A 21,826-nucleotide genomic window follows, 5' to 3' on the forward strand; every position below is an offset into this window, starting at 1 on the left:
AAATGGACTCCGAAATATCCTGTACCTAACCGTGTGTGTGCGCTGTAGATCACGTAGACCTACAGGTCAGCAGTTAATAACACAGCCCAGATAAAATCCGTCTGAACTACTGTTACTCAAAATAACGTGTGTAAATAGTATTATTGTTACTATTAAATAAGCCCTTCACAGGACCTAAGATTTAGAGCTGGAGAGGACGTGAGAGGTCACAGGCGCATAACGAGAAGAACCGTCAGGGGCACAGGAAGACAGATTTAGAGACGTAAGGGACTCCGGAGGCCATCCCCCCATGGATAGAGCTGGCAGGGACCTGAGAAGGCCATCTCATCTTACAAATAAGGAAACTGAGGCTTTGGCTCGGTGACGTGTCCAAGGTCACACAGCTAACAAGCAGGAGAGATGGGATTTGACCCCAGGACCTCTTGACCCTCAAAGCAGGGCCTTCAAATAAACGAATATTCACAGGAGCCAACACACAGTATGTGTTTTGTGGACCATAGGGCGCCGTATAAACATGAACTATTACTACTGATGTTATTCATATGTAGAAGGAGAAGTCTGGGAATTCTTATATTATTTTCCCATTTTGTGCTCAGAGGTGGTAGGATTACCAAATTATCTGAAATTCTCAAAAGATCATCTGGAAACTGTGCCCTGCGGACCCACCAAGGCCAGGCACCGTACCCAGGGAAAGCGGGAGCAAAGAGTGAACAGAAAAGGCTGTAAGCTCCCAGAGAGGAGGCAGGCTGGATTCAGCCTTTGAGGTCCCTTCGAACACCAAGATCCATCCCCTGCGTCTGCAAATGCCCAAAGGGACAGCACAGCCAAACACGCAGAGGGGAATGGGGAAAGGTCTGGCTGGCCTTGCCTAGGCATCCTTCTTTCAAGGATGCGCAAACCCCAAATACAATGTGTGTGCCCAGGACGGGTCGACCCGCCTTCCCTCCCTCAGAAGAACTCCTTTCCTTCTGGGCTCAGTCCTTTCCCGGTCCTCCCACCTCCGAGAGCAGGGGTGGGGAACCTGCGGCCTCCAGGCCCTTTGACAGAATCCAAACTTCTGTGCTTTCTAAGCTGTAGATTCCCCACCCCTGTCTAGCATCTCCCCACCAAAAGTTATCTTGGATTACTCTGGGCATTTCATTATATTATATATTACATGAGATGTCACCTGATAGAGCATAACCTCCTTGAGGGCAGGGGCTGTTTCCTTTTTTGTCTATGTATCCCCAGCTACGTGGTGCAGTGGTTAGAACACTGAGCCTGGAGTCAAGAAGACCCGACTCAGACACTTACTATGTGGCCCTGGGCAAGTCACCTAACCCTATTTGCCTCAGTTTCCTCATCTATAAAAAGGGCTGAAGAATGAAATGGCAAACCACTCTAGTATCTCTGCCGAAAAAAAAACCCAAAACGACTGACAGAACAACAGAATCCCTAGCATGTGGTAGGGGCTACGTAAATGCTTGAGAAGGAACTGCTTACAAAGTCTTACTCTCCTGGCCACTGGGGATCCCAAAGACACATTTCACAGCGGGATCTGATCCTTCATGCCACTGACCACAAACCACCGCCAAAGCCCACGTGGCTGGGCACCTCCCACACCACGGCTTCATTCAGCCCCGTGACTATCTCATGTCGTTAATGCAACGTTAATAAATGAGGCTTCAATAATCGACAGTCTGTTAAAAAACGAGAGGCCAGACCGTGCCTACTCTCTGGCCAAACCGATTGGGTGTTTCTCACGTGTGGCTTTTGTCATTTTAGTTTTATAAACCCCAGGCAGGAATAAGTGAGGCAAGTTTTCCCACCTATTGTTTCTGCTCCGACAATTTATTTAGCAATAAAGCAGCTGGCACTGCCCAGGACCGCATAAATCTCGGCAGCCCGAGGGGATGCTGCGTGAATCTCAAGGAAATGTATTCATCTCGCCAGCGTTCCCTCCAAACAGAGGCTTCACTCTTGCTTCTGCAACTGCACCCATTTTTATTTTATAGGTTTTTGATGGCTTTATGGAGCTACTCCTAGAAATATGATTTTTAAGCAGATAATAAAAGACATTAACTACCTTCTGGCAGATAGAGCAATACAGCAGAAAGAACCCAGGACTGGGGATCAGGCAACTTGGATTCAAATTCTAACGCTGTTGATCCCAACACAAGTGACCGTCCAGTTACTTACCCTCTCTGGGCCTCAGTTTCCTCATCTGTAAAAGGAGGGACGTGGACTTAATAGCCCATTGCTGGGGTCACCCGTTAACCGGCGCCCCCACCGTCCGCCACCAAGACCAGAACACTCTGTGTCTGGGAGGGGGCCACTGTACCACGGTGTAGCCAAAACACCTTGGGGTTCAAATTCAGGTTTTTCCACCTACTGGCGGCTAGAGGACTTGGATAAAGGCCAGCACAGGCAACTTAAACTCAAGAAACGCTTACTAAGCACTTACTGCGGAGCTGGGTGCAGGAGACACAATAACAAAAAGGAATTTGTCCCTGCCCACAAGGAGCTTACCATCTATGGGGGGATACAGAAAGATGCGCATCGGTTTTGAGAGGGAGGCATTGCTGCTGACTGACCCCAGAACAGGCCAGGGAGGTGAGTGAGCTCAAGAGATGGGCCATCAGTGAGATTCCGTGCCCTAGAAGGCCTACAGAGAAACAGAACACAGGACCTCCCCAGGATGGGGCGCGCCCCCTCCCACAGGCTCTGACCCTACGATTTCTGCTGACTGTGGGCAACGCTACCTCTAGATCTTGTGAGCAGAGCCTGGCAGACGTGCCGCATCGCAGGATTTCAGAAGAATGAGACAAAGTACACGTCCTTCCCCAATAGGGGAAGAATTTCTCTGGTGATGCTCTAGAACAGGAGTTCTGGACCCTTTTTTTGGCATTGTGAATTCTCATGACAGTCTGGTAAAGCCTGCAGACCCTGGCCTCAGACACTAGCTGTGTGACCCTGGGCAAGTCACCCTTTGCCTCAGTTTCCTCGGCCGTGAAGATGGGGATAGTAAGAGCACCTACCTCAAAAGGAAGGCTGTAAGAATCAAATCAGATGTTTGTAAAGAGCGTTCAACCCAGGGGCGGGCACACTGTACGCAATGCAGAAATATTTATTCCCTCCCTCCCCACCTTCTTTCTCAGGATAATGAGCTTTTTTAGATTCATAATTAAATGCAATGCTAAATTTCAGTTAGAAGATAGTGAGCATAAAAACACAATCTTCCCCTCATCAAAATTCACAAACCCACAAAGCTCTATCCCCAGGACCCCTGGGGTTCCATTAACTCCAGGGAGAGAACCCTGCTCTGAAGGGATGCAATCAATGAGGATTCTTCAGAAAGGAAGGGACCCAAACAAATAAAACTGTAGGAAAGAGGTGGCTTTGGGACCAAAGTCCTTCTCTTTTTGATTTTAATTCTCTTCCCCCCAATTATAAGACGTTTACTTTTTCTCCCTCATGCCTTCCCGTCCCCACTGGAAGAAAAATAAAACCTTTGTAACAAATACATGCGGTCAAATAAAACAAACCTCCACAGTGCCAGTGTTTATAAACGCAGTCTCTGCCTGCACCCACTCTCTAGCTTAGGCGGGTGGCACGGTTCACCACCGGCCCCCCAGAACCACGGCTTGTCATGGCTTTGAGCAAATTTCTGGGGTCTTTCCCAGCACTTTTACAATGTTGTTATTTGAGAAGGGCAAGGGTCTTTCCTCCCTCGGGGGAGTCGAGCTCCATCCTTCCCATTTCTTCACCTATCTCCGGTGGGGAAAAGCAGAGCTGGGTGGCCGGGGACCACAGCCCTCGGCCCTGGCCCATCCAAGGGAAGTACGAGAGGGAGAGAGCAACTCCGAGGCCAGCGCAGGCAGTCCCAGCGAGATGGATGACCGTACGTACCTCTCAGTTTGTACACCTCTCCATTGGCAGAGTGGACTACCAACATGTGGGGGGCTTCGTCACTCAGGGACACTATGGCTCCGGCTAAAGACAGGGCCCCTCGGGGTTTCTGGTTCTTACTTTGCTCGTTCACAAAATACTGCAGAATCCCAGACTCGAAATCCAGCATAAAGTACCTGGTGAAAGAAACCACAGGGGCGTTATTGCTTTATCCTAAGAAAAGGGAACGTTTATGCCCGAAGGGCTATTAAATGTGCATACCCTTTGACCCAGCATACCCCATCTGGGGCATGTCCAAAGAGATCATAAAAACAGGAAAAGAAGGGGCAGCTAGGTGGTGCAGTGGATAGAGCACTGGCCCTAGAGTCAGGAGGACCTGAGTTCAAATTCGCCCTCAGACACATAGTACTCATTAGCTGTGTGACTCTGGGCAAGTCACTTAACCCTGATTGCCTTGCAAAAAAAAATAGGAAAAGGACCTACATGTACAAAAATATTTGTAGCAGCTCTTTCTGTGGTGGCCAAGAATTGGAAATTGAGAGGATGCCCATCAGGTGGGGAATGGCTGAACAAGTTGTGGTATATGAATGTGATGGAATACTACTGTGCTATAAGAAATGATGAGCAGGCAGACTTCAGACAAACGTGGAAAGACTTGTATGGTCTGATGCTGAGTGAAGTGGGCAGAACCAGGAGAACACAGTATACAGTAACAGCCTTGTTGTGCAGTAACTGACTTGGATAGACTTAGCTCCTCTACACAATGCAAGGCTCTAAGACATTTCCAAAAGTCTCATGCTGGAAAATGCTGTCCACATGCAGAGAAAGAACTATGGAGTTTGAATGCAGGTCGAAGCATTCTGTTTGCTCTTTTTTTTTCCTTCTGTTTTGTTTTCTCTTTCTTGTGGTTCCTCCTATTGGTTGTAATTCTTCCTTACAAACATGACTAATGTGAAAATATGTTTAACAGGAATGTATATGTAGAGCCCATATCAGATTGCATACCATCCTGGGGAGGGAGGTGGGGAGGGAGGGGGAGAAAATTTAAAACTCAAAAGCTTACGGAAGTGATTGTTGAAAACTAAAAATTAATTAATTAAAAAATAAAATAAAATAAAATAAAAAAGCCCCCAAGAGCCCCAGCAACACAGAAAAGCAAATCAACTATTAGCTCAAAATCAAATCTCCACAATTCATTAAGCAAGAAATCAAGATTCTCCCGGGTGTTTCACCAAAGGCAGTTTGTAGGTGGTGGGCGCAAATTTCATTCTGAAAACAGAAAACAGTCTGCAACCAAGAATCCCTAAGGGCAGGGGGTCTGGGTCCTTTCCTGGCATCACTGTTATCATCTTCTGTGCGTGCCCAAATATGAAAGCAGCAAAGACTAGTGTTAAACCTGGAGTGAACACTTAATAAATTCTTGTTAGCTGCAACCTGGGATGGTGAAAAGACAGGTAATGGATTCATTCTGTCTCACCTTGGGGCCCACCCTCCAGGAGGATTTCCCAGAAGCATCTGGTATTTGCCGGGACTTCTCTGACAGGCAGTTTGACCAGCCCTTGCCCCCCCATCCAGACAGCAGCAAGCAGAGCCCCATATTTCAGGCTGGTCATGTTCACCTCCAGCCAGCCACCTTTGATCCCCAAAGCCAATCGGTTCCCCACGTTTCTCTGGCACTACTCTGTTGAGATGCCAGAGACTCCCACGGCCCGGAAGGGGTGGAAGAAAGGGTCTTGTTTGTACAACATTCATAAAAATGAAATGCCCCAGATTTCTCTCTAACTTTCTCTCAGGGAGAATGTAAAATGCTATCAAATGGCATGAACAGAGAGAAGGGGCGAAAAGTCAAGTTAACACAGACTGGCCTATGTTACTCGTACTTGGTTAATATGCTCTATTAACCACAACACAGCGTCCTTTCTGGCAAGGTTTCCTCTACCACCACTGCAATAACACGGCCTCCACTGGAAAAACAAAGAAGAACCCACAAGGGATCTTGGGTGTCAAGTCAGGGGATGACCCAAGTTCAAATTCCACCTTTGCCTTTTCCCAGCTGGGTGACCTCAGGCATCCCCCGTCAGCACTCTGGGACATGGTCTCCTCTGCAAAAACGGGGGTGGGGGTGAGGGCTAGCTGACCTCTTAAGTCCCTCATGGCTCTAAATCTGCAATCCCCAAGAGTATAAATGAGATAACCCTGATCACCGCTCATCCAGAGCAAACTCTCACTCACTGTGCTATGCATGAGGTGAATTTAAATACCCGCTCTCTTCCTCCCTCTTCTTTGAGGGATGGAATCAAAATGTAGGCCAAAAATTTTGGCATCAATTGTTCAAACATCCTGAAGTTTTCAGCTTGCATTGCTGACTAAGTACTGAACCCTTTGGTAACTATTCACTAAACACATGTAAAAATACATAATTGTATAAAAATACAAAATGGCCCCAGTTTGCTTCTGCAGCAACTACGGGGAAATGAAAGAAATAGGATTAGGTGGCCCTAAAAGTCAAAACGTGAGTCTTTATTCAAAGCCCAAGTGGGTCCATCACTGGAGGACCAGTCATTGCTGCATACATTCAGGCAAGTAGGTCACCAAGCTTGATTCACTAATAGAAAGTTTCATCAGAACCTCCAAACCAAGCTGAAAGATATCACAAGAGTCAGTGACTTCGATACGGGAAAGGGGAGAGTGAGCAAAAGCTAAATATGGTCAGAGATCCAGACGCTAAAGATTCATAAATTACTCAAGGCCTCATATCTACGTATCACCAGAACACTGAGCATCCCAGATAAGGAAGCTGGCTGGACAGAAAGACCACAACTGAGCCACAAATAAAAAAGCCATTTCATCATTGGTTGTGGCCAATTATCAAAGGAAAAAGGTGAGGAGACACTGTGTGCAGTTCCAGCTGCTGCCGGCCGTCCTCCTAAAGTAAGCAGCTAATTCAGAAAAACAGAAAATGGATAAAAGACACCGACTTTGACAAGCACCCTTCCTCATAACCAAGAGCAAAGTTAGCATAGTAAGGTCCAAAGAGCCCACCTTGCAATGCCAACATCAAGGACCACACCACTGTGAGCACACTGGCAAAACATCGCCAGAGAGGCTTTGACCAGTATCACAAATTATCTATAAGATGCAGAGAGGAAAATGGGCCTGTGGAAAGGTGGGCATAGAGTCTAGAACCTAAGCCAGAACCCAAGAGCATTTCTAGATGAAATAAAGAGATGCAAAGTATAATAGGTTTATTGAGTGTTTATCTAAAAATACAGTCTCATCATACATGAAAGTGATGTAACTGCCATACCTGAACTCAGTCCTTAGGTTGGCTATTATAGAAGAAAATGCAAATGGTGTTTAAGATGAAGTCAGTGAGAACGGCTGGACCTGACCAAATACTGCCCATACTAGAGGTACCTTACGATATTCCTCCAAATTGGGAACATTCCAAAACAATGTATGAAAAAACACGAGAGGTGGAAGTGCATCTGTGATATCAGTGATCCATCCGCGCCTGCCAACCCTGTGAAATTCTTGTCCATGACATCCACTAAGTTCTTCAGGCAGCTTTCCCTTCAACGTGCTAGGGGCTCAAATCCTCTTAACATTATCATAAATTAAAGAATAATCTATACATCTATCAATGGTGTCCTTGATGAAAATATGAGACCAGTCCTGCAGATGGTCAATGACCAGAGCCTGCAACCAAATAGGGGAGGAGGAGAGGCAAGGTCACATTCAGAAGATGAGCCGTGTTCCACCATCCCAAGGATCTCACTAGGCCAAGTGGCCAACTCTTAGGACAAATATTCTCCCCGCATGTAGCATAGCTACAAGTCATAGAGGGTCACCAAAGAAGAAGGTAGCCTGGCCACACCCTGGGGGAAGGATAACAAAGGGCTCACGTGCCGAGCATGGGGCACTAAGACCCTTTCAGAAAGGTCGCTGGCCAACTGACCAGGGCCTCTTTGGAAGCTACAAAAGGGAGGACGGTTCTGACTGACTGGAACTACACAGGATGGAACGAGAAGACAGGAAGGGGCTGTAGTTGGTACAGCTAGAGGGACTGAAACACATTGGTAAGATCACCAAGTCACATAAATGTGTGTGTGTGTGTGTGTGTGTGTACACAAACACACACACACACACACACACTGTTGTTGTTTGTCCTTCGTTTTCAAAGAGGACCAATGATATCATGGGGTGATGCCTTAACTTGCCCATGAACTGGATTTAAGTGAGGCAGAGCTGTACCAAGTCGTCAGCCTCACTCTCTCTTCCACAGTCATCAAAGTCCAGGGGCAAGACGAAAGTCAGGACAACTGGCGACAGCCGAGGATTCAGTGGATGACCTTGGCACCCCGGATGTCTGACCAAGCTTAGAACAAATTTCTCTCAACTGCTCATTCCTCCAGGGGAAGGTTTCACCTGCTTGGGGTAGACACCCCCAACTCACCAACGGGTTTTTGGCCCATTGGTTACCCTCCACCTGGTTTAGCCCATCTGCCAAGATGGTTTATGGGGCTGTGGCCATGGACCATGCTGCAGCTTCTTAGAGCCATAGGTGAGAGTTGGGTGCCAGGTGGACACCAAAGGTGGACGAGCAACCCTCACCCCAGAGGTGCTAGTCCTCCCTGAACACCCTTATACTATGTACACACACACACGCACACGTATATATGTGTATATATATACACACACACATATACTTATATTTATGTATATGCATATACATACATACCTATATACATATACATGCATATATACATTTATGCATACACACACATACATGGTATCTACATAATTTAGATATAAAGGAACCTACAAAAGACCCGTGCTATCATCAGCATCAAGAATGTTTGCCAGCAATTTAGAGTTATCTGTGACTTAGTAGCTAAATCCAAGCAAACTACTTCAAGTCACCGAGGCAGAAGCATCTGAGGCAGATTTTGAACTCAAACCTTCCTGACTCAAAGACCACACTCTACTCGCCATGCTACAACACCTACAAATAACTTACCCAGAGTTCTTAAGGGGGAGAGGATCCTGTCATAGATTTCAGGGGGTGAAAAAAAGATGTCTTTTTTTTTTCCCCACTAACCTCTAACTGAAATTTGGCTTTTCTTTAGATAATGAACGTAGGCAACAAACCCCAGATAATTATTATTAATAATAACTGTAACTTTGTCACCAACAGAAATCCTCAATGTTTTCATATCACATCCCAGTTGTCACAGATATCTCAAAAAACGGTTTGCACTCATCACTAGTTCAAAATCACACGTTCGCAGCCTTCCTATCTACAGACTATCAGGACCATTGGTTTCCTCTGTAATTCTGTGCATTTTATTTTCAACACTTAAAAACATCATGTGGAGAAAGGGTCCACAGAGCTCTGAAGACCGCCAATGGGCCCAGGCCACAAGTGTAAAATGCCCTCCGGTTTACTCTCAGGCAGGGACAAGCGGTCCAACCCTTCACAAAAATAAAGATGAAAGGGGGTCGGTCTGTCTTTCCTGCTCTACACACAGTCAAACTGATTAAGTGCTCCCCTAAGTGACTGCTCCCACCCTGGTCTGTACTTCCTGTCAGAGTGATGACAGCCAGACCGGAATGCCCAGCGGGGAGAAGGAGGGCAGCCTCAACGTCTAGCCCGTGACTGACTGAGCAGAACCTCCCGTCCTTTGTAGGTGAAAAAAAAAGAAAGGAAAACAGTCACGGCCAGAGAGATACCAAATGAGGATCCTTAAAATACACCTCCTAATAAGCAAGGAGAGACCCACCGTGGAAGGACCCAGCTAGGCAGGGAGCTGGGAGCAGAGCCCAGGCGTGGTCCTGCTCATTAAACGGCACCAGGCTGGCCCTTCTAGACAAGCGGGCCCAAATTCCAAACCTCGGCAACCTCTCGGCCTTCTCCTCGGATGCCCCCAGTCCTCCCCGCCCAGAACAGCCAATTAGAGGCACAGACCTCTGCCCGAGAACGCAGACACCAAGCACATACCCGGACCCTGCTCACAAAATCCATTATTCAAGGGATGGTACAAAGGGATTAATTTAATACTGATATCTTTCATTAAGAATCAGGGAACGGCCAAGCTCAAGTTGAGGTATCCAGAAGATGGGCATACATAATGATGGCACATTACAAAACTGGCTTGTTAATTCCAACCTTAGGCCTTCTCAACATCCTAACAGGAAGGTCTTCAAGAGTCACCATGTACAGGTTTTTGGCACGCTATGGGAGGGGGAAGGTACAGGAATCAATCATCAGGCACTTATTAAATATCTACCATGTTCCAGGCACTGGGGCAAAGATACACCCCTTAAAAAAAATAGAAAGTCTCTGACCTCAAGAAAATGACATGTCTTTGCTTATGTGCCAAGGTTAAATCCTTGACATCACGGTGATTATATGACTAAATACTAAAAAAGTGTTCAAGTTTTTTCTGCTGAATCTAAAAACAATAAATTTTAAAATCCAAATTCATTCTGTACCTACAGGCGTCCCAAGTCTCAGTGCCGTTTTTAAAACTTTTTGAAAGCTTGCTGCACTAAGACTTTTGGGACACCCCGCACTTAGGTATGCCCTGCCCCGTTACAATGTAACCTCCTTGAAGGTAGGATTGTTTCATTTACCGTTAACTGTATCCCCAGAGCCCAGCCCAGCGCCAGGCACACAGGAGGCTTTTAATAAAGGCTTGCTGATTCAATCATTTGATCGACTAACCTGGGGCACTAAGACAGGACTACGTGCAGTGGGTGGAAGGTGGGACCTGGTTTTGCTAAGATCCAGGTTCAAATCCTGCCTCTGACGCTCAGTTACTATGTGATGAGGAGCTTCTCCTCCTCTCTGAGGCTCAGTGTGGACACAGGCGGGTTTATCCCATCTCTGTCTCATCACACTTGGTGGTTTAGATACGGCTGCCCCCCTCCCCCGAGACTGGGAGCTCCTGGGGGCAGTGCCTGTAGGAGCTCAATAAATACATGGTGACTGGACTTGATTCATGGAATCTCATCAGATCTCAGGCTCATTAAACGCCTGAGACACTGACCAAGGCAGGGGTCAGGTCTTTCCCTTTCCTCCCCGAAATAAAAAGGACTTTTTTTCCCAAAACAAGTGAGGAATGTGATTTAAAATGAGAAGTTTAGATACCAGCAGGGATCTGTCAGGATGCCTCTTGAGAGTAGACCCCTGGCCCACTGGGAGAGGCTGGTGACTTGGACCCACAGGCAAGACCACTCAGTGAGACATGAGATGCCCTTGAGAATCAAGGGGGGCTAGGTGGCGCCATACCACATAGAACGCTTGGAGTCAAGAAGACTCATCTTCCCGAGTTCAAATCCGGCCTCAGACGCTTCCTGGCTGTGTGAACTTGGGCAAGTCACTCCACCCTATTTGCCTCAGTTTCCTCATCTGTAAAACGAGGTAGAGAAGCAAATGGCAAACCACTCCAGTATCTCTTCCAAGAAAACCCCAGATGGTGTCACAAAGAGTCAGATATGACTTAACAACAAAATGGGGCTAATAGTCTTTGACCGACTGACCTTGCTCCCCAATGTCTCTGCATCTGTCCCCTCCTCTCCACTCACACGGGCCCCGTCATGGTTCAGGCCCTCAACACCTCCTGTCTATGCAGAGGTCTCCTAATTGGTCTTCCAATTCTTCTCAAGTCCAATCTCCCCACTCAATCCCTCCTCTGCCCACGCCCAAGTGGTTTTCCCAAAGCTCAGTGGAGCTGACCGTGGGGTGCCCCTTTGCTGAAGAGGCTCCAGTCACTGCCTCTCAGACGACAGTCATGATGATCAAAGCTGTGATCACTCTTCCTGGTTTTCATGCAAAATTAGGCGCCCCCTCCTCCAAGAAGCCTTCCCTGATCTACCCAGCTGTGAGCGCTTTCTCCCCCTCCTCAAATCTCTCCTTTCCCCTGCATGTTAATGTGCTATTCTGGAAGATTCCTGATCCTAGCAGGGGTGGAAATGCCTTGGGCATCCCCCCACCATGCAGACAGAAATCCTTCCGTGCCTTCTCTTCCTGTGGGACTTCTGTCCCTGCCTGCCCTGACTGATGCAGGCTGCTAGGCTAGTCCTCAAGCTAATCCAACAGGCGTTTAGTAAGTACATGGGGGCAAGGCTAATTTGACTGGAGTTGCTTCATGAAGAGGATTTAAATCATCTTAAGTCATGTTTTGAAAAAACTCAAGGTACCAGATACCTCCGGGATTCAAATACAGAACGAGTCCCTGCCTTTTTCAAGACCCTGACATTCATTCTACAAGGTCCTTGGTTCATGTCAGTGTTAGCTCCCCTCCCCCCAGCCCCTTCACAATAAATCAGGGTACAGTCAGAGGACCGCCCATCAGAAAGGTCCCTCCCAGCTCTCAAACCGGGCTCCTCTGTTCTCCTGCCTGCGGGACCTTCGCAGGACGGCAATCAACGTTGGGCTGCCCTTGCCAAGGGCTAGCCCCAGAGGAGCTAGTCCTGCCCGGTTGCCGGTGGGATGGCAGGGAGGAGCAGGGAGGCCCTCATCGCCCCCGGGGTTTTCCCATCTGCAGACTCTTCCCTCTCCTCCAGATTTCGTGACTGCCACCGTGCTCACCTGGCAGGCACCCGCCTGGCATGCTCTGCTGGCAACATGCAAATTGATTTCAGAGGATGCCTCTTCTCCTCCCACAAACACTTAAAATGCTACCATTCAGAGTTGCAGACCTTCCAAAATCACTACACAGCTCAGAGATGACTTAAAAAGGAGGGGAAAAATCCTGAGCAAAGAAGGAAGAAAAGGAAGACAGAGATGGACAGATAGATACACACACACACACACACACACACACACACACACACACACGTGAATTTTGTACTTGATTTTTATTTATTTTGGTAAACATTTCCCAATTACATTTTCATCTGTTCAGGCCTCGCGCTTGGGAATTTCATAGAGGCCTCTGATCAAGAAAATTAGAGCAGAATTGAAGTTTTTGGATTGCAGTGCTGCAGAAGACTTTTCAGAACCCCTTGGACAGCAAGGAGGAAAAATCAGTCAATACTTAAAGAAATCAATTCAGGCTATTGACTGGAAAGCTAAATACCAAAGTGGAAGCTTAAATACTTTGGCCATATAATGAGAAGATGGACTCCTTAGAAAAGACCCTGATGTTGGGAAAGATGGAAGACAAAAGGAGAAGGGGATGGGAGAAGATGCGATAGATAGATGGTGCCATGGAAGCAATGAGCATGAGCCTGGCCAGACCTTGGGAGACAGTGGAAGACAGAAGAGCCTGGTGTGCTATGGTCCACGGGGTCACAAAGAGTCAGAAACAAATGAATGACCGAACAAAACAGAAGCTATTATCATAGAAGAGGAGACCGCAGCCCACAAAAATGAAGGTAATTTCTCGACAACCACAGATCCAGCACCCTCAAACAACAACTCCACCCCTCTCTCCAATGGACCACAAAAACAAAGACATTTGGGATTGCACTCCAAAGTCGTGAGTTTGAAGAGGAACTCTCCTCTCCTTACTTCCCAGGTGACCATGACTAAGTCTTTTCCCCCTCTCTAGGCCTCGGTTTCCTCACCTGTAACATCAGGGGGCTGGGCTAGGCGACCTCGAAGGCCATCACCAGCTAAATATCCTATGATCCAATCAGAAAAGAGACATCAGTCAGAGCAGAGGAGAATTCATGATAAATACACATCGCTTAAATTTGTACACAGAGGAAAGAGTTGCTCAGAGGAGAGGGTGGTCCATAGGGTGGCAGAGCCAGAGTCAAAGATAACTCAAAAGAGACCACAGACCTTGAGAGACCATGAAAACTGTTCTTGTGTTCCGGAGGCCAATCTATCCCTCTTCAAAATGGCATTTTTAAAAAAATGATGGGATGACAAAGAAAATCAAATATACTGAAATAGTTATCAATGGATTTTAAAAGTGTTCTCAGATAAAATGTTTTTAAATGCATGAAATAAAATGCAGAGGATTTCAAAGGAAACCAATTGTGAAATAGTTATTAAAATATAAAAACAAAAAACCAAGCTCAAGGCCCCCAGGTTAAGAGCACCTCCCACAAGGAGGGGCTTGAACGAACTGTCACAAGAGTGAAAACAGAACCAAGAAGGATATACTCACGGTGACTCCAGGATTGTAGAGAGGTCACCCAAAGAGGATGGAGGTGGAACTAGGGAGACCAGCTGTGGTGCCAGAAAAGAGAGACTCAAACAGAGCTAGAAATTACCACCTGGGTGACCCTGGACATCACTTAACTCCCTCAAGACTAGGTTTTCTCTCGCACAGAATGAGCACTCTGGCCTAGGGGGTCCAAGCACCCGACCTATGAGCCTAGGAGACCCCTTCTCTCTCAGCAGAGAGGTGGCCATCCCCAGGAGGAGAATGGTGCCTATCTGGACAGAAGCTATTACTGTTTCAATTGTTTTTCCAGAACTGTGTTCTTTGTTAAAAGGGAAGGTTCAACTGGGAATGGGGGTAGGTTTCTAGAAATAACTGAGATGTGGAAATAAAACTTATCTTCAGAGTTTTATCTGTTTGTTGACGAAGGCCTTGATGGTGATCGGGTGGTGACAGAGTAACCCACTCTATGTTGGCTCGGTCTGGATCAGTGAACGTCTCTTACTCAGCAACGGCAAACCAGACTGAGTTTCTCAGCTTTGTTGTTTTAACATCAGTTTCAGAACAAAGATTAATTATCAATTTTTAAAAGTAATGGAGTGGAGAAGGAGGCAGCTGATGAGGCGACTGCAGCATCAGCTTCAATCCTGTGGGACGTGGAGAAATACTCTGGCTGCTGCGGGGGCCAGTGGGGCCCAATCCATGTAGCAGGCTTAAGTAAATGATATGCCTCTGGCCTCAATCTCTTTCTCAAATCAACTGAGAAAGCAGCCCCAGGAAGTAAAGCCTAATATTTCATACTGTCTGGAGGGAAGAAAGCCCCATTTAAATCGGACGTCCTCTGTCTCCACCGCAACAGTGGCATGATGAGGTTTGATTTCAGGAACCAGATGATATACTATGGAAAGCAGAAGAAATTAGAATCCACCCAACACAGCCTAAAAGGGGCTTTTAATCATGTATTTGTGGAATTCAGAGAAATATGGAGAGACTTCGATGAGCTGAGGCAGAGGGAAGAAGACGGACAGGAAAATACTTAAATATAAAGAAAAACACCCCTGAGAGGTTGCTGTGCTTGGGAGAGTCCAAATGGCCAAAGGTGGCCCCAGAGAATCGGGGATCACACCGCCTCCTTCCTCCTAGGAGAGAGCTATCAGTTGTGGTCACTGTTATCTAGCTTTATTTAAAGGCTGTGTTTTCTTCCTCCCTCACTCAGTTACAGGAAAAAAGCAAGTTTGTGGTTAAGCCTCGGTTTCCTCATCTGTAAATGGAGAGATTGGTCTGGATGAACCCTTAGGGTGATCTTCCAGACTCCACAATCTGTGGCTCTGAGTATAATCAAAGGGCTTGAAAACACACAAACGACGTTTCCAAATGCACCCAGAAGCTGTTAAGTGATGGCTCGGCCAGCAAATTAGGTTCATGGCATTCTCCCTAGCTGCTTAACTTAATTTCCTACGGTCTCAGAAGAAATGCCTCTCTTTGGTCCATTCCAATATGTCATGGAAATATCATTCGACAGAGAATCCATCTCCTGTTGAGACTTACTTTCATTGTCACCAATCAACCTAGTGCTGGGCAAAGGGGTCCGCCACACTTCCAGACACGCCAGCTCCAGGCCTGCCACTAAATTTTTATCAACAAGAATTTATAGTCACCTACTTGTGAGATTACATTGACCCTCCCTGGAAATTCTGGATTTATCGGCTCCCAGGGCCCTCCTCTGCCTGGCGAGAGAATCACCCTCTGGTGGGCTTCTCTGGGCCTCAGGGTCATCGGCTATAAAACAGCACGCAGGATTAGTCGACTTCCAGGGTCCCTCCTGGATAGTACTGTCTATCACCGACGATCTAAGGAGTCAGTGCGATGATGAGAAAACAGCTTTTCCGTTTTCCAATCAGCTCTCCCACAATGCATCCAGTTGTTTCCCAGCTGGCCTAGGGCTCACGACAAAATTCCTCCCATTGGCTGTGGAGGACAGGCGAGTTCAGTGGGAAGCACAGGGTTTGGTCTCAGCTTTGCCGAGGGTCTCATGCCGCGCAATTCTTTCCTTCTCCCTGGGCCAGTGGGACCCAAACCACCTGCTTCTCTCCAGCTACCTTTCCAGGCTCTCTGAGGACCACCGGCAGATTCCCACTAGCCCCAAACATCTCTATGCAAATGGCCTCCAGATGTATACATCCAGCCCTAACATCTCATCTGAGCTCCAGTCCCACCAAGCACCTCTCAGGCGGGCAGCCGGGCAGCCCAGGAAGAGAGAGCTGGACCTGGAGAAAGGAGATTTCAGCTGCAGTCTGCCTCAAATATTTACTAGCTGTGTGACCCTGGGCCGGCAGGTGGCCGAACCTCTCACGGCCTCAGTTTCTGTATCTGTAAAAGGGGATGAAAATAGCAACTGCCTCCCAACGCGGTTGTGGGGATCCATAGAAGTAACATATGTGAAACATTCTGCAAACTTCTAAATGTTATGTAAATAGGAAGAAAGGAAAGGAGGGAGGGAAGGAAGAAGGAAGGGAGAGAGGGAGGGAAGGAAGGGAGGGAGGGAGGGAGGAGGAAAGAGAGGGAGGAAGGAATAATTAAGCCCTTTTCCTATGCCAAAGACCGGGGATACAAGCAGAAAAGCAAGACATCCAGCCCTCATTCTCCAAGTGGTCACACTGTAATGAGGGAAGGTCACATAACCTCGGGCTCAGCAGCAGACCCGAGAGAAGGCCCAGGGTCCTAAGTGTTCCGCTGCGGGCTACACAGCAAAGGCCTGGGGGATTCTTAAGGTCCACTGGCAGGTCGGAGGGCAATGTCTGGGGGTCTGGGAGCAGGACAGAGGGTGAATTTGCTCCAAGTACAAGAAAGACAGGACATTAATATTGTTTATGAGAAACCATTAAAGAGACCCTAAAAACTTCACTCATCAAATAGGAAATTCTAACCCTGTGTTCAGTGACACACAGCCCTCGGCTCCTTCAGGCAGTCAGCCTACAGCTACTGCCTCAGATGCTCCTTCATCCTGGTGAATAACACAATATTTCTTGATAACAACCCATATGTCAACATAGGAAAAACAAACAAACCAGAATAAGGCAAATCATTTGGTATATACTATGTGTATTAGAAGGGCACAGATAGAGCCGGGGCCTGAAGTCAGCAAGACTCATCTTCATGAGTTCAAATCTGACCTGAGGCACTTATTGACTGTGTGACCTGGGCAAGTCACTTAACTTGTTTGCCTCAGTTTTCTCCTCTGTCAAATGAGCTGGAGAAGGAAATGGCAAACCCCTCCAGGTTCTTTGCCAAGAAAACCCCACGGTCAGTATTTGCATACTATGGTTCACAGGGTCATGAAGCTTCACAACAACATGGATTAGGAACGTCAGAAAGACTCCCTCTCATTTCAGAAAGACAGCACTACCGGAACACTGCCCCACAGGCCATCAGTGAGGAGCCCCCACCTGTAACCGGATATAACTAGTTAAAGAGCCAAGGTCACTGCTGGCTGCAGGGAGATGGCCAGCCTTGGATGAAGGGCAGTGTGGATGGCCAGGTCTGCAATCAGCCACGGTGAGCACAGGACTGCCACAGGGTCCTTCACAGGGGCCCTCCTCTCTAAGGCTGCCGCTATCCATTACCCAGTGAGTAAAACAAAGGGGAGTCCTTCTTCCATTAATGCCAAAAGGGCTTTGAGGCAACACAGGAAAGCAGGAAGACTCCCAGACCTGGAGTCAAGATTCCAAGGGTGGAAATCGTGGCAGGGTTACTTAGCACCCAAGGAACGGTGCCCACCCTGGAGAGTCAGAGGGCAGTGGTTCCAGCGCTGTCCCCGAGGCTCACACCCTGTGTCCCCCTCCTCTGGACTATGGGGTCCCCAAAGCCTCCTCCAGCTCAAGGCCTCCTCCAAGCCTCTGATACTTCTGGTCTTGTTTTTTCAGCTGCAAAATAGTGAACTAAAAGTAGAACCCATATTAATTAAGCACACAGTATTTCCCAAGCACCATGCTGAGGGCTGGATATACAAAGAAAGACCAGAAATGGGGCCATGAACTCAGGGAAGCTCACGCTCTAATGGGAGACACGTTCTACTCTACATCCAGACAAGGTCTACACACAGCGTCAGCTCAGAGGGAAGGCATTGTCAGTACTGAGGGGTAGCAGGAACAGCTCCTGAGGAAGGTGGGATTTCAGCCCAGTCAAGGACAGCATCCAGAGAGACCAGGAGAGGGCAGTGTGCTGGGAGAGCACGTGGTCTGTGGGCCAAAACACCGGCCGTCTGCATCAGGCCAGTCAGTGGGTCGACAAGTACTTATTAAGCGCCTACTAGGTGCCAGGCACCAGGCTGAGCTCTTTCGAGAGTCCCCTTGCTACAACACCAAGGCACGGCCTCAGATTTCATAAGGAAACAGTAACAGCTCCCTCGAGGTGTTTGTTTCAAGACGATGCCAGTCCAGGGACCACACACACTGGGAGATCAGGGGAGCCTTGAGAACGGATCAAACTTTAGAGACCCAGGCAATGAAACGGCGGTATTACTTCTTCTGTTGCTCTTGGCCTATGACCTCCTGGGTGTAAAGGATCCCCAGGCCAGGAGACCCCCCTCCCACTGCACATCTCTACCTCCCTGGAAGCTTATCAAGTCCATGACCAGGGGAAATGACTTGCCCAAGGTCACACAGCCAACAAGCAGACCTGAACACAGACAGGTCTTCCTTCCTCCAAGGCCACAAATGCCGGCTGACTCCATTTCTGTCACTGCAAGTATCCCCAAACAATGTAAGATAATGTATTTGAGGCCACAAGCCCGACATACCATTGTGCTGTGAGAAGCGATGAGCAGGCTCATTTCAGAAAAACACGGACAGTCCTGCATGAAATCATGAAGATTGAAACGAGCGGAAACAGGGAACAGCATCCATGGTTAACAGCAATATCGTTCAAAGAACAACTGCGAACGGCTGAGCTATTCTGAGCATTCTAAATATTCAAATCGACTATAAAGAACCCGGGGAGGGAAATGCTTTCCAGAGGAAGAATTCAGAAATAGAAGGATGCATAGTACACTTTACACATATATACATACATATATACAGAAGAGGGTGTGTGTGTGTGTGTGTGTGTCAAATGGGGGCCTTCTCCAGGGCACGGTGAGGGGTGGGGGAGAACAGTTGGAAACTTAAAATGTAACCAAAAAATAAAATTAAAAAAATTTTAAAGGGAAAAAGAGAGAAAGAGAGAAGAAAGAAAAAGACAGCAAAAGAGAGAAAGAAAAAGAAAGAGAAAGACAGAAAGACAGAAAGAAAGAAAGAAGGAAGGGAAGGAAGGAAGGAAGGTCATGTGCCATGCACCCTAGAAGGGTCGCTGCTTAGATCAGAGGTGTCAAACATGGGGCCACCAGGCAGCTCCAAAATCAGAATTAAACGTGATGGGAAAACCTATTAACAAAATAAATAAAAATACAAGTACATAGATAAGATAGTGAACGAGAACACAGAACACAGATAATGTTAATACGTGGTTTTCTAAGTCACTGTCAGGCCAGCAGGGGTACTCACGGATGCTGAGTGGCGCAGCTTCTACTTGAATTCGATACCACTGGTTTAAACTAGCAAACCCTAAGGTCAGACTTCAAAGACTGGAGCAGAAGAGAGAGTCCTGACCTTGGACTTGGAAGACTGGGTTCAAGGACTGGCCTCTGACACGTCCCAGCTCCTCACTGGGCAATTCACCTAATTTCTCAGATGCCCAGAAAACTCTGCTTTCAAAAATGATACGTGTTGGGGGCAGTGAGGTGGCACAGTGGAGCACTGGCCCTGGAGTCAGGAGGACCCGAGTTCAAATTCGGCCTCACACCAAACACTTGGCACTTACTAGCTGTGTGACCCTGGGCAAGTCACTTAACCCCAATTGCCTAAAAAAAGATAAGTGTTTATCTATTTATCGTGGTGAAGAAGAGTTTCTGAAGGATTCTCTGAACCAATGAAACCAAAGAAAAACATCTGATTAGCCAATTATCGTATTAATGATGCTAATCTTGAAACCTGAACTTTGTAAGCTCAGAAATTCCAAGCTACAAGAGACCTCAAGTCACCTAGTCCGTCTATCTCCTCTTACAGAGCAAGAACTCGGGCAGGGCCCAGGAGAGGGAATGCCTCGGCCACCATCATCACCCCGGTCACACCAGCCAGGACTCACAGAAGCCAGGACTCGGACTCCAAGGCCAGCATCCCCTCTCGGCCTCTCCATTCCCTTTAATTAATCAGTCCTTGGTATTTTTACAAATCAGGTTCGCTGTTCTCGGGGTCCCAAAGCCCACTAACAGAAGGACCAGTACCTGCCGCCAGAACATCCATCAGAAAAGACACTTCTAACTTGCCTAAAGATGACGTTAACGCTAAGCTGGTAGAACAGCACGCTCTCTACTGGCCCCCTCTGTGCACCTCCTTTCTGGAATACAACCATCAGAAATACAAGTGTAGCATTCTGGGGGAGAAAGTTTTTCTCCCAATGGTTGAAGAGAATGTTAATCATTCCTGTGAAGGCTGGAAGAAATCGCGCATGGAGTCAGCAGCTTCTCTGGGATAATCCACACGTCTAGATAGAAGGCATTATTAGTGGGGAAGCACCGTGGCGTGGTAGATGGAGAACCAGGCATGGGGCCAGAAGATTAGGGTTCAAAGTCCCATCTCAAAGACACACATGGAACGTGGGACCCAGGAAACTGAACTGAACCTTCTGGGCAACTCCCTAAGTCCAGGGGTCCCTTAGGGGACTCCCATGTGAGTCCCCAAAACCAACGAAATCACAAGTCTGGGCCCTACCCCTCCTCTAGCCAATGCCAAACATTATCCACCAGCCAAAGTTACAATTAACAGGGAGTTTAAATGCATGGAGCCAGATGATCTTTGTAATTACAATGATCTTGGCTTTTTCCTCCCTGCTCCAAAAGCCAAGTTCTCCACTCACCTGAGCACAGTATCCCATTTCAACAAATCTGAAGACTTCAGAGAAATAAGGGAAGACTTCTACAAACTTCCATAGGGAGAGGAAGTAGGTTTAGCAGAAGAATCACAGACCCACCACCACAATGGTGCTGACAGATCCGACGTGGAAGCCTCAAAACTCTGGTTGATTATAACAGTCAATGTCCTCTTTGTGCTTCACTTCGTTAGGAGAGAGGCTTCCATGGGAGAAGGGGGAGGAAAAAGAGAGATAGCAACAACAATGTGCCGGTTTTTAAAGTCAACAAGAGGAAAGGTAAGAGCTTTGTCTTAACGACAGATAAACTGTTTCTGTGAGCGACTTCGTGAAGCACTTTTCTGTGTCCACACAAAAAGGGAACTTTGTTTTTCCCTAAATGAAAAATGGAGCCAGCACCACTGGCATAGCCTAACTGGAGGACATCGCTGCTTTTCTCTCCAAACTGATTGGCTCTTCTCTCCCCTCTTTCTCCAGAATCCTCTAAACTCTAGAAATGGTGACCTCTCATGATTCACCCCTCCCTGATATTAGCTGTGGGAAACCAGATGCGCTTGCAAGAAATGCCTCTGCTACCAAAATGCCTGGCCCTCTCCCAAATCCTTAAGTGATGCCACTGTATGGGATGGGACCCAGGTGGGCTCGCAATCAAAAGGGAAAGAGAGATGAGAAAGTCTGGCACAATACAAACGTCAGGACAAGATGATGACCCTAGAGTGACCTTCAATCACCTTTCTCCTTCCATCTGCCCCAAAGATCATGGCGACCAAGGTGCCTTATCCGGTCTGACCAAGGTGCCATTACCCAGTCTGACCAAGGTGCCTTACCCAGTCTGACCAAGGTGCCATTAT

At 47.5% G+C, this 21,826-nt stretch overlaps 1 protein-coding gene across 1 annotated transcript in view; it reads right to left on the reverse strand.

The window, feature by feature from the left end:
* OSBPL10 (oxysterol binding protein like 10) overlaps positions 1 to 21,826 on the reverse strand; it is a 256,026-nt gene that overhangs the window by 172,812 nt on the left and 61,388 nt on the right. The window contains exon 3 of the mRNA XM_027871943.1: positions 3,889 to 4,064. Coding sequence (XP_027727744.1) covers positions 3,889 to 4,064 — 176 coding nt within the window. The remainder of the gene's footprint in view (positions 1 to 3,888; positions 4,065 to 21,826) is intronic.

Source organism: Vombatus ursinus, unplaced genomic scaffold (assembly GCF_900497805.2).
Source record: "Vombatus ursinus unplaced genomic scaffold, bare-nosed wombat genome assembly UNPS02014799.1, whole genome shotgun sequence".
NCBI classification, from domain to species: domain Eukaryota; kingdom Metazoa; phylum Chordata; class Mammalia; order Diprotodontia; family Vombatidae; genus Vombatus; species Vombatus ursinus.